The sequence below is a fragment of the Meriones unguiculatus genome, chromosome 12 (assembly GCF_030254825.1).
Source record: "Meriones unguiculatus strain TT.TT164.6M chromosome 12, Bangor_MerUng_6.1, whole genome shotgun sequence".
Taxonomy (NCBI): domain Eukaryota; kingdom Metazoa; phylum Chordata; class Mammalia; order Rodentia; family Muridae; genus Meriones; species Meriones unguiculatus.
This window is the reverse complement of record NC_083360.1, coordinates 39,313,745-39,327,056: the sequence shown is the minus strand read 5'-3', so window position 1 is coordinate 39,327,056 and position 13,312 is coordinate 39,313,745. Positions and strand designations below refer to the sequence as shown.

The window sequence follows — 13,312 nt, the reverse complement described above, 5'->3', positions numbered from 1 at the left end:
AGCCGTCGGCATTACTATATTCAGGAGCTTTATGAGAGCTGTGCATGCACTAAGTCAATAGTTCTCAGTATCTGCTGCCATGAGTTGGCACCTAAAGGCTAAAACACTGCCAAGATAGTAAGAAGGGCTTTTCCTTTGACCACCGACACCACGGAAAGGCAAAGGTTAGAACTTTGGGGCACAAGATTCTTTTCCTAGCTTTGGAATCTCTGACAAGACAGGTTCTGGAGGGTTTCCTTAGGGTGCGGTGGCCTCGAAGGCATGGGGATCGACCTCTTGCCTCCCATGGGTACCCAAGCCAGCTCCCAAGCCAGCACACCTCCCGCAGACCACCCGAGCGGAAGTGGCGGCGAGTCCGTCGGTCCGTCCTTCCGGCCTGCTGTCCGCCCACTTCCGGCGGCGGGTGGGCGCGTGTCAGGTAACGACCTTCTGCGCCGAGGCTCGGCCGGCGGCGGCGTGTGGATGAAGGCCTTGGCCCCGGGCCGGGCTCCGCGGGGACGGCGGCGGGCCGGGGCCGCGGGCTCCGCGCTCTCGGCGCTGTCGGTGGCCGCCGTCCTGCTCTCCGCCTTGCTGCGGGCGCCCCCTGCAGGTGAGGCTCGGCGCCGCACGGCGGGAGCTCAGGCTGCCGCGGCTCCTCACGAGAATTGTGTTGGCCCCGTGTCACGTGACCCCGTTTACACAAAGAAAGCCTCCAGCCAGCACGGGAGTCTTGTTTTGTGTAGGACTCTTGAAAGGAACTTCATTTGCATAGAGAAGATCCCTGTGGGATCGTGAAGGAGATCCAGCTCCAGATTTTATCCAAACGTGAAGCTTTAAATTGAAAGTGCAGCCTTGTGCTTCAGAGCGATTGTATATAGTGATGAATTGTACTGAATCTGAGCTTTTAAACCATCCTTGATTGTGGAGCGCCCTCTCTTGGTTCTTGATGTAAAATGCAGGAAGTAGCTGGGGTTGTAAGATTTAAGTGGAGGCACTTTTCCACAGTTTCAAAAACATAATTATGTTGGACAAAGAAACGAGCGTTTACTAGATTTGCTTTTTAACTAGAAGGTTTTGGTTGCAGTTTGTGTTGAAGTTGTGGACTTACTAACAATCAGCTGTGTCCCATAGATGCTAAATAAATGTACTAAAGAGACACTTGTCAGGGTTAAAGTTTTTTTTCAAATAAGAGACAAGGAAAAGATAAAGTAACCAAGGATACAAATAGAAGAAATGTGAAGAAAAGGATACGGTGGAGAAAGTCAAGAAATGGGGCGTGCTTGCTAGTTTTTACTAACTTGACACAAACTATACTCACCTGGGAACAGGAAACCTCAATTGAAGATTTGACCCTATCAGATTGACCTGCGAGTACGTCTGTAGGGTTGTCTTCTTAGTTGCTTTTAATACGGGAGGGACCAGTCCGCCGGGGGTGGTGTCATTCCTGGGCAGGTAGGCCTGGGCTGAGTAAGAAAGCAGGCTGAGCAAGCTAGGGAAAGCAAGGCAGCAAGCAGCGTTCCTCCACGCGTCTGCCTCAGTACCTGCCTCCCAAGTGTGGGCTAGAGTCCTTGCCTTGGTTTCCCGAAACAAACCCCCAAATTGACTTGGGGCGTGGTGCTTATTACAGCAATAGAAAGCAAACTAGGACAGGCAGAAGGGGGAGGGTATGGTGATTACTCTTTTTATAATACAAAGTCCAGGTGTTGGGTGCAAAGAGTTTTGTGAGAATAAATTTTCTTTAATTATTCTGAGAAAGATGCATTTGAGTATGGCACTTGGCCTTGTACCTGGTAATGAAAATTTGTGTTTTTGTTTTAAAATATTGCCTGGCTTTCCTTTCCTTCAATAAGGACTGTCAAAAACAGGACAAGCAGTTAATACCTTAACATGTAAACTGTGAATAGTAAAGGCTGAGTTTTATATAGCACCTTATATCTCCGACGATAGCTTTGTAAAGCTGAAGTTACTGTCAGTCTGATTTTGCAGATGAAAATCCTCAAAGTTGTAGTTTAAAGTGACTTTCCTGCTATCAGTATGTGGCAGAATTTAAACTCCACTCCAGCCTAAAATGGCATGATCTATCCTCTGCCACTTGCTTGCTGTTAAGGCTATTTTGGGAGTCAAGGCTTTACAGTCCTTGCATTGCCTTTCCCATTTGTTCTGTTCACAGCCTAGCGTGATCATATATGATCATTCAACAATAAACGAAGACTATGAAGCTGTTTTCCAGAAATATTGTCTTAATAGTTTTCATGTCAAAAGGTGTACTACTTGCAAACGATTCTTGATAAGTTGACTGAAATACTGTGCTTCCATCAATAGAGTTTGTACCAAGGAAAGTGATGTGCGCATGAATAACTATCCCATTGCAGATTGAGTGTTTCACAACCGCTGAGTAGTGAGGACAGGAGGGAAGTTTGAGGTTGTATAGGTTTGTGATTTGGGGCCTGTAAGATCGGAGGATATTGTTAAGTAGGCACAGAAAAGCTATTAAGATTTATAATAGGGGTACGCCATGGATACATTAAATTCCTTAAGGGGCATGCAGAGCAGTAGATAAGCTGTCATAGTAGACTGATTTATGCTTCTTGAAATGGCGTCAAGGTAAATTATTTTCTTGTTGTAATACTTTGGGATTTTTACGAGACAAACTTTGATCATTTGTTTTCTTCTTGTTTTTCATAGTTGGAGATTTGGCTCGATTGCCAAGAGGCTTTCGCTTGTCTCAAGATGCACTGAAAATAGTGGGATCATCACATTTTCCTGGTACTCATGAATAGCTTTTCAGTAATTGGAAATTACTAGCATCTGTTTATAATTTAGTAGCCCTGCCGAAAAGAGTCACATTCTCCAGTTACTCTCCTTCTGCAGAGCTGAAGTAAAGTGGTTTCTGTACATCTGGAGTCATCCAACTCTAGTTCTATGTGCAAAGGAGTTATTTCTAAAAGTTAACTGAGGTTTCAGACAGTGTTTTTACTTGTTAAAAGATACATTACTCACAATAAGATTCAATGTGGGAAGCTTAAATATGCTAAAAATTTCCATTTGAGATCTAAACACCACAAACATTTGGATACATGTTTTCAGAGCATTCACACTAGCTGCAACATTTTAAAAATTTTTAATGAGTTAATTCACTTGCCATGAAACACCTTCTTTAATGTTTTTTAGTTTATTGACAAGGTAGGCAGTCATCAGAACTTTCTAGTTCTACATCATCATTATATTGTAAAGAAAGTACGTATGCTCATAAAGGAAGTATTCTTGGCCTTGAACACTGCTAATACTTTCATATTGGTATTTGCTGTTCTTGGCTTAGTTAAAACCACACATCATATGGCCTTTGTGTTCATTTGTAGAACATTTTTTTTTTGTTGAGGTTGTGTAAATATTTCTTTTTATAGCTGAATAATATTCTTTTGTATGTGGATGTATTTTTTTTAACTTCCTTTAGGTATATCTTAGAATAATTTATAGCTAAAGCTTCTATGATCTGTTTTACATATTGAAGAACTGCTATACCATTTTTCCAGAGAGCCTGAATGTGTTTTCCTTTATACCAGCAGTATGTGGAGCTCCAAACTTCCTAACATTCACATCAACACTTGTTACTGTCCATCTCTTTTAAATATGGACACTCTAGTCAGATGTGAAATGATACTTTATTGTGGTTTTATTTGTCCTATGCTTCTAACAACAAATGGGGTGCCTCGTCTCGTAATATCTATATAATATATAGATATCTTTTTACAAAAATGCCTATTGAGACCTTTTTGTTTGTTGTTTTTGTTGAGTTGTAGAGACTTTATGTATTCTGGCTGTTGGAAGCTTATTAGACATGACTTGAAAACATTTTCTCCCACTCTCTGGATTATATTCCCCTCTTCCTTTTTTTAAAAGCTTTTTGAGACAGGGTTTCTCTGTGTAGCCGTGGGTGTCCTGGGACTAGCCTGTAGAACAGGCTGACCTTGAATTTACAGTGACCCACTTGCCTCTGTCTTCCTAGTGCTGGGATAAAGGAATGCACCACTACTGCCCGGCTATATTTTTTTACTTTTTAATGTATTTTGAAAAAATACATTTAAAACTTTATGGTCTTAGTTTATTCCTTTGATTTCTTTTAAGAGTCTCATAGTCTTCATTCTAATTGATTGTGAGTTAATTTTTGCTTTTGATAAATGCTAGAGCTAAAACTCATTCTTTAGTGTATGGCTGTCCTGTTGAAGAGATTATTCTCTCTTTTGAAGTCTCTCTTGTCACTGTTATTGAAAAGCAATTAGCCATGGCTGTGGGCTTAGTGATGGGCTCTCCATTCTGTTCCATAGGTCTACAAGTCTGTTTCTTATGCCAACACCTTGCTATTTTTATTATTGTTGCTTTAGAACGAGTCTTTAAGTGCTTTAATGTGAAGCCTTCAATTTTGTTCTCTAAGATTTTTGTTGTTACTGTGGGTCCCTTGCAATCCCATTGCAATCCCATATTGATTCTATAATCAGCTGTGAATTACAACAAAAAGGGCTTTTCTTTTCTTTTTTTTTTTTTTACAAAAAGGGCTTTTAAATTAGGAGTTGAACTGACTCTCTAAATCAGTTTTTGCAACTTCCATTCATTTAGTGAATATCAAATAGTTTCACAGTTGTTTAAGCCTAATTTCTCCTCAAACTCCTTGTAATTTTTAGAATATAAGTTTGTAGTAATATGGTTTTTTCGTACTTATTTCATTTTAAATGCTATTTTAAATAGAAGAATTTAATTTAGCTAGTTTTTAGATTTTTTTATTGCTGGTTTTAGACATGCAGTTAATATTTTTATTTGATATAATACCTTGTCATTTGCAAAATTTATTTACTAGCTTTTTGGGGACTATTCCTTAATATTTTCCATGCAAATCATGACACCTAAATATAGCTATGTCTTATTCCAAAATGATTGTGTTTTTTTTTTTTTTTACAAGTTGCTTCCCTTAGAACTTTTTCATCAATACTGATTATAGCAAATTGCTTTGTGTTGCTTCTATTTTATTTTCAGTTTTTGAGTATTCAGCATAATGCTGTGTTTTTAAAGATGTTATTAATCAGACTGAAGAAGGTTCCTTCTGTTCCTGTTGAATGTTTTGCAATGAAGGGTGTTGGATTTTGTCAATTTATTTCCTACATCTGTGGGAACAATCATTTGGTTTTGTTTTTTTGCTATGATGCTTTATATTGGTTGGTTTTTATATTTTGAATAGCCTCACATTTTGGGAACAAATTTCAGTTGATGATGATTTTTAGTGCTTTGTTGTTCATGATGTAGAGTCTTTTGCTTTGTAAAACAAAACCATTATTTATCATTTGTATGTCTGGGGCATGTGGAGGAGTGTGTGTAAATGCTACAACCTTTTGGGTGGAGGTCAACTTAAAGGAGTTGGTCCTCTCTTTCAATTATATGCATTCTGGAAATTTAATTCTGTTTGCCAAGTATGGTGGAAAGTGCTTTAGCTGCTGAGCCATCTCACTGGCCCACTATAGTCCTTTTCTGTGATGTTGGATTTAATTGCTAGTATTGGGAGGTCTGTGTTTCATGAAGGCTTGTGAGCATCCTGTGCGATTTTAATGTCAGGGTGAGGGTGACTTTGTAGAGCAGATTGTATAGTATAGCTCCTCCTCATATTTCTTGAAACAGTTTATGAAGTAAAGTAAAATTATTGTTAATTTTACTTTAATTATTTGATACACTTTGCTGGAGAAACATCTGGTTCTGGAGTTTGCAAGAATATATTTTGATAGTAATTTACTCTGCTTTTAAGCCTATTCAGATTTTGTATTTAATCATGTCTTCTAAGAAAAAAAAAGATACAAACTATCAGTTAAGGATCACATAAATATAACTAGTTGCTTCTCTTTGTTGCTTTTATTCTAAACAAAATTTTTTATGGATTTTGATGAACCATGAAGTGTCTAGGTGTGTATCTTTTGAGTTTTTCCTTGCTGAAGTTCAGTGATCTTCTTAAATTTGTGGATTTGTGATATTTGTGAATTTCAGGAAGTTTTTAATCAATGTTTCTTCAAACATCCTGTGTAATTTTTCTTTTACCTGTCCTGGGACTCTAAAGATTTGCCTTATGTCCGAACCATGGTTTATTTATCTTTATTGTCAGTTTCATGTATCAGTGCAGTTAATCCCCAAGTGGCTTTTCACAAAGGCTCTTGTTCCTTTTGGCTGGTCAGTCTCCTGCTGTTTCCTGAGATTGGAGTTTTCACATTAGTTATTACGTATTTTACTTTGGATTTTTGTTGGTTCTTTTTAATCTTTTCATTGATATTATCTATTTGAAATGACTGAATCCCATATTTTTATTAGTACTTTAGATATGGTTTTCTTGGCTCATACTTAAGATAGCAAATTTAATATGCTAATCAGTTGACCCAAACATTTGTTTTTTCCTCAAGGTAGTCTCATTTGACTGCTATGTTTTGCATTCTTATTTCTTGAATGTTTTTCTTTTTAAAATAACATTGAAAATTGGATATTTAAAATTATATAGCACAGTGATTTTGAAAATAAGATTATTTTTCCTTCTCAAGATATAGTGGTGGTGTTTTTGCTGATTTTCTTTAGGCTAATGACTGGCCAGAAACTTAAACATTTGTCACCAGTTAGTCCTTTAGCCTTTATCAAGGGTTCTTTGCACTGTCTTTTTATGGGGGTGGGGAGGGTCATGACTTTAGTTACCAGCAAGGTAGGTAACAGTTATGTTTTACTATTTGCTTAAAGTTGTGTAGAACCTCAACTTCATTGAGATGTAAAAATTCAGTGCTTATATGCATGTATCTGGTCCTGGACATGCTCACATTCCTATGTGTGAACTTGGTGTCCTGTTCCTTTCGGAATGTGTTAGAATTTTTCAAAGTTCCAAATGTTATTTACTAGTTTTTTTCTCTGAAGCATTTTTGGTAATGTACTTCCTGAAATTATTTCACTGTATCCAACTATACAATCTAGTATACTATAAAACCCAGTTAAAATAGCCAGAGGCTCTTTCAAGAAAATGTTAGACAGATCTAATGATAGTCTGAATGCTATTTACTCCCTCTAGTGGCTGCCAGGCTCCTGGCGCCACTATAATTTCACACCATTAGTTTTTAAGGCTGCTAGAAAGGTGGGGAGGAGGAATTAGAACTGGACATTAGAAAATGCTATAAGGGCAGCTTTAAGAAATGGTGCTGGTCCAACTAGATATCTAAATGTATAAAAATGCAAATAGATCCATACTTATCATGCTGTACAAAAATAAAGTACAAATGGATCAAAGACCTCAATATAAAACCAGACATACTTATCTGGCAGAAGAAAAAGTGGGGAAGAGCCTTGAACTTATTGGCACAGGAGACAACTGCCTGAGTAGAACACCAACAGCACAGGCTCTAAGATCAACAATCAAAAAATGGGATGTCATGAAACTGAAAAGCTTTTGTAAAGTAAAGGACATTGTTATCAGAACAAAACGACAACCTACAGACTGGGAAAGGATCTTCACCTTATATCTGACAGAGGGCTAATGAACAGAATAGGTAAAGAACTCAAGATGTTAAACAGCAACAAATCAAGTAATTCAATTAAAAAATGGGGTACAAAACTAAACAGAGAATTCTCAATAGAGGAATATCGAATGGCAGAGAAATACTTAAAGAAATGCTCAACGTCCTTAGTCACCAAGGAAATGCAAATAAAAACGACCCTGAGATTTCACCTTACACCATCAGAATGGCTAATATAAAAAACTCAAGTGAGAACACATGCAGGCTAGGATGTGGAGAAAGGGGAACCCTCCTCTATTGCTGGTGGGAATGTAAACTTGTACAACCATTTTGCGAATCAATCTGGTGCTTTCTCAGATAATTAGGAATAGTGCTATCTCAAGATCTAGCTATTCCACTCCTAGGCGTATGTCCAAAATATGCTCAAGAACACAACAAGGACAACTGCTCAACCATGTTCATAGCAGCTTTATTCATAATGTCCAGGACCTGGAAACAACCCAGATGTCCCTCAACTGAGTAATGGATACAGAAATTGTGGTACATTTATACAATGGAATACTACTCAGAAATTAAAAACAAAGAAATCATAAAATTTGTAGGCAAATGGTGAGAACTAGAAAAGATCATCCTGAGTGAAGTGATCCAGAGGCAGAAACACACACACACGGTATATACTTACTCCTAAGTGGATATTAGACATATAATATAAGACAAACATACTAAAATCTGTACACTTAAAGAAGCTAAGCAAGGCGGACCCTGGGTAAAATGATCAATCCTCACTCAGAAAGGCAAATGGGAAGGGCATCAGAAGAGGGAGAAAACAGGGAACATGACAGGAGCCTATCACAGAGGGCCTATGAAAGATTCTACCCAGCAGTGTATCAAAGAAGATGCTGAGACTCATAGCCAAACTTTGGCAAGAGTGCAGGGAATCTTATGAAAGAAGGGGGAGCTAGAAAGACCTGGAGGGGACAGGAGATCCACAGGAGAGCAACAGAACGAAGAAATCTGGGCTCAAGTGTCTTTTCTGAGACTGATTCTCAAACCAAGGACCATGCTTGGAGATAACCTAGAACCCCTGTACAAATGTAGCCCATGAGAAATCAGTATCCAAGTGGGTTCCCTAATAAGGGGAAAAGGGACTGTCTCTGACATGAACTCAGTAGCTGGCTCTTTGATCACCTCTTCTTGATGGGAGAGTAGCCTTGCCAGGCCACAGAGGAAGTCAGTGCAGCCAGTCCTGATGAGACCTGATAGGTTAGGGTCAGATGAAAGGAGAGGAGGACCTCCCCTGTCAGTGGACTTAGGGAGGGGCATGGAAAAGGATGATTGAGGGAGGGGGTGGGATTCGGAGGGAATGAGAGAGTGGGCTATGGCTGGGATACAAAGTGAATAAACTGTAATTAATATAGAAAATATAAATGAAAATGCTACAAGGGAAGACTTTGTTTTAAAAAGTTTTATTTCTTTATTATTTATACAGTATTCTGTCTACATGTACACCTGCAGACCAGAAGAGGGCACCAGATCTTATTATGATGGCTGTGAGCCACGATGTGGTTGCTGGGAATTGAACTTAGGACCTCCAGAAGAGCAGCTGATACTCTTAACCTCTGAGACATCTCTCCAGCCCAAGACTTTTCTAAGTACAGTAGTTCTGTAGGACTACTGCAGCAGAGTGGCATAGAGTAGGTGGCTTAAACAACAGAAAGGACTCATAGTTCTAGAGGCTAGAATTCTGTAATGAGTGTGTTAGCAGCTCTGGTTCCTATGAGGCATATGAGCAAAAGGGCTGTTTTAGTCTTTGCTTGGGTTAGGAATTGGCTGCCTTCTCCATGAATCTCTTCTATGCCTTCCTCTTATATTTGTAGGTGGGTGTAAATTTTCCATTCATGTGAACACCCTTTATGTGTTCACATTAATTGCATTGGATTTGGATTCACTCTACAGATGTGGTTTCCTTTGCAGAGGCAGTGTGTCCAAATGAGTTCACATTCTCAGTGTAGACTAATAATTGCTGTAATAGAGGGAGGTATAGTTCACCACATATACTGAGATAGATAATAGACTCTCTCCTCTTTTCCTTCCCTCTCTTCTTTCTTTCTCCACTCATTCCCTCTGTCAACTAGTTTTCTTTAAACTTTTTAAAAATTAAATATTAAAAGTTTCTTGGGCAAGTTCATTCCACCTGTTTTTATTAGTGTATATCAATTATACAAAGTAGTAGTTTTCATTATCATGTTTTCATATATATATATATAGCATGCTTTGATCACATTTGCTCTCCTTATGCTCCCCAAACCTAGTCATCTCCCATTTTTCAAATACTAACTCTCCTTTCATACCTTGTTAAAAAGTTTCTAGGGTGAGGGAGATGGCTCTGGCATAAGAAGAGTGCTTGCTGCCTGTGCATGAGGACCTGGTTTCAAATACACAGCTCTTATGTAAAAGTTGGTGAGGTCCTGCATGCCTGTAACCCCAACATTGAGGGAAGAAGAAAGGTGAGTCGCCAAGCTCACTGGCTAGACAGCCTAGCTGAAACTGAACTTTAGGGTCTAAGAGAGACTGTGTTAGAGTAGAATAAGGTGGAGAACAATAGAAAATGATCAATGCCTTTTTTCACATCTTCTTATGAAGAAGTGTGCATTCACTGTGTGCACAATACCATACAAAATACAGATTCCATAGGTGAAACAAATCATGCATTGTATATCTTGCTGAGCTTGTTCTATTTCACTTACCAGGATCTCAAGTTCCATCATGTTTTTTCTTCTTTTTTTTTTCCTAAATAACATAATTTCACTGGAATTCATAGTTGAATAAAACTTAAAATTTAAAAATTCATGTTATTTTATACCTAGGCTGATTCTATAACATGGGTGTCATGAATAGTGTCACAATAATCATTAGTGTGCAGATGTCTCTATTGTATGCTGACTTAATTTCCTTAGGATGGATGGGTGGATGGATGGATGGACGGATGGATGGAGAAAGAACACGTTATGTCTTTTTTTCTGAGCCTGGGTCACCTCACTCAATATGCTATTTTCTTGTTCCATTCATTTATCGGTAACATTCATGATTTTATTTTTCCTTATGGCTGAATAGTGTTCCATAGTCTACACGTTCCGTGTTTTCATGACGATAGCCATTGTGAATAGAATGGAATCTTCACATGTTTAAACTTACACTTAACTAGTGGGTAAGAGTGTTGACCTTTTTTATTTATTTATTGGACAATAGCATTTCTTTTTTCTTGTTTTCTTTTATTAAAAATATATATTTTTCCATGACAGCTCAGTATCCAAGTGGGTACCCTATTAAGGGGAACAGGGACTATTTCTGACATGAACTCAATGGCGGGCTCTTTGCCGCCCCCCCACCCCCAAGGGAGGAGCAGCCCTGCCAGGCCACAGAGGAGGACTTTGCAGCAAGTCCTGAAGATACCTGATAAACTAGATGAAAGGGTAGGAGGTCCTCCCCTATCAATGGACTTAGAAAGGGACAGGGAGGAGATGAAGGAGGGAGAGTGGGATTGGGAGGGAATGAGAGAGAGGGTTACAGCAGGGCTACAAAGTTAATATAACTGTTACTAATATTAAAAAATAAAAAGAAAAAAATAGATTTTTTTTCATACAGTTTATCCTGTTTACAGCTTTCCCTCCCTCTGCTTTTCCCAGTTCCTTTGCACCTCGATTCCCATTTGAATTCAAACCATTTCTGTCTCTTTCATTAGAAAACAAACAGGCATCTAAGGGATAATAATAAAACAAAACAAAACAAAACAGAAGAAAGATAAAACACAACAAGCAGAAGGAAAAGAGTCCAAGAAAGGCACAAGAAACGAATATAGACACAAAGAACCACTTATTTCTTCACATAGTCATGAATCCCATTAAAACACAAAACTAGAAGCCATATATATGAAATATATGAAGGACCTATAGGGTAAGGAGAGAGAGAGAAAGAGAGAGGAGAGAGAGGATAAACTAGACAGTGTGCAAAGAGTGAAAGACCTTGGAGCACTCAGCCCTAAATGGGACACTTTCATCAAATTCATACTCAGGGAACTATGTGGAAGAGAAGGCAGAAAGATTGTCAGAGCCAGAGGTGATGTATGATCCCAAAGAAACAATGTCTTCCAGACACAACAGGACTGATGCACATATGAAGTCATTGAGACTGTGAGAGCATGCATATGACCTCCACATATCCAAACCAGATGAGGTGCCAGTGCTGATAAAAATAGACACAAGGTCTCGTTCCCCACTCAGAAGCTTTCTTCAGTTAACAGCCTCTTGCAAAGAAAAATTAGTTTCTATAAGGGTCCCATTGTGTATACATTTGTGTTTCTTATTTTGAAAGGTATCTCTTCACTTTCTCCTTTCTGATTTGAGCATTTGCTATTATAGTGTGTAACTTTTGAATTAAAAATATGTTACAGATATTTGTTTGTTGACAGAGTAATAACTGGCAAGTATTTTTTTCCATTCTGTTGACTCTCTTAATTGTTTCTTTGTTGTGAAGTAGCTTTTTAATTTCATGCAATTCCATTTGTCATTCTTGCTATTTTCTGAGTATTGTGGTCCTATTCAGAAAGCCATTGCCTCTGCCTGTATATTAAAGTGTTTGTTCCTGGTAGTCTAAAAGTTTCAGGCTTTACATTGAAGTCCTTGATCTATTTAGAATTGATTTATGTAGAAGATGAATATTGGAAATCAACTTCCGGTCTTTTATATGTAGGTTCTGTTTCTGTCCATTTTGTGGGGAGGCTGATTTCTGTCTGAGGTATGCTTTTATATACCTTTGTTGGGAATCGTGTGGCTGTAGCTGTAGCCATGTTGGTTCCTTTTGGTTCCTTTTTGGTTCCTCTGGGCAGTTGCATTGGTCTGTGTGTCTGTTTTGTGCCAGCATTGTGCTTTATTACTGTATAATTGAAAGTTTGCTACTGTGATAGCTCCATAGCGCTCCTTTTTGTGTGTGTGTGTGTGTGTGTGTGTGTGTGTGTCTGGGTGGCTTTGGATATATTTGGGATCTTTCGTACTTCCTATGAGTTTTTGAATTGTTTTTTTAAAAAAATTCTTTGAAAAAGCCATTGGCATTTTAGTGGAGATTGCATGGAATCTGTAGGCTGTTTTCAATTGTATAACTGTGTGTATAGACATATTCGTAATATTAATTCTGTCAATCCATGAACATAGGAGTCTGTTTGTCTTTTAATAGTATCCTGTTAAGTTTCTTTGGTGTTTTCAAGTTTTTCATTATAGTTTTTGTTTTAATTTTTTCCCCAGGTGTTGTTAAAGGCTGCTGTGAATGTGGCTGGTTTTCTTGTTTCTTTCTAAGTATGTTTCTATATAGAGAAGCTATTGAAACTAGTGTTGCATTTTTCTCAGATAAATGCTTTTTGCTGACGGTGCTTACTAGAGTTAAAACTGTTCTAGTGGAGTCTTTAAAACATTTAATGTTGTTTATTAGTAGAGGTGATTTGGCTTGCTTCTTATTTGGGTGTGATTTCTTTTTCTTTCTTTCTTCTTCAGCTACTGTTACACCAGTGTATCATGCAAGCAGATCATCATTGCAGATTGCAGGGCTACCTAATACTAATACAGGGTGTTTTTGTTGTTGTTTGTTTGTTTGTTTTGTTTTTTTAGTTTTATAAATTTACCTGAAAATATCATGACTATTTTTTGAACAGCTGAATAGTATTTCATTGTGTAAATGCTCCATGTTTCTTTACTTATTCATCTCTTGATGAGCTTCTAGGCTATTTTCTGGCTATTGTCAATAGAGCAGCAATAAACATAGTT

The 13,312-nt window shown here is 38.2% G+C and overlaps 1 protein-coding gene across 1 annotated transcript in view; it reads left to right on the top strand.

Annotated features, from left to right (window-relative positions):
• Window positions 1-285: 285 nt before the first annotated feature.
• Zpbp (zona pellucida binding protein) overlaps window positions 286-13,312 on the top strand; it is a 180,770-nt gene continuing 167,743 nt past the window's right edge. Inside the window, exons 1-2 of the mRNA XM_060365665.1 lie at window positions 286-589; window positions 2,665-2,745. Of these exons, the coding sequence (XP_060221648.1) occupies window positions 286-589; window positions 2,665-2,745 (385 nt within the window). The remainder of the gene's footprint in view (window positions 590-2,664; window positions 2,746-13,312) is intronic.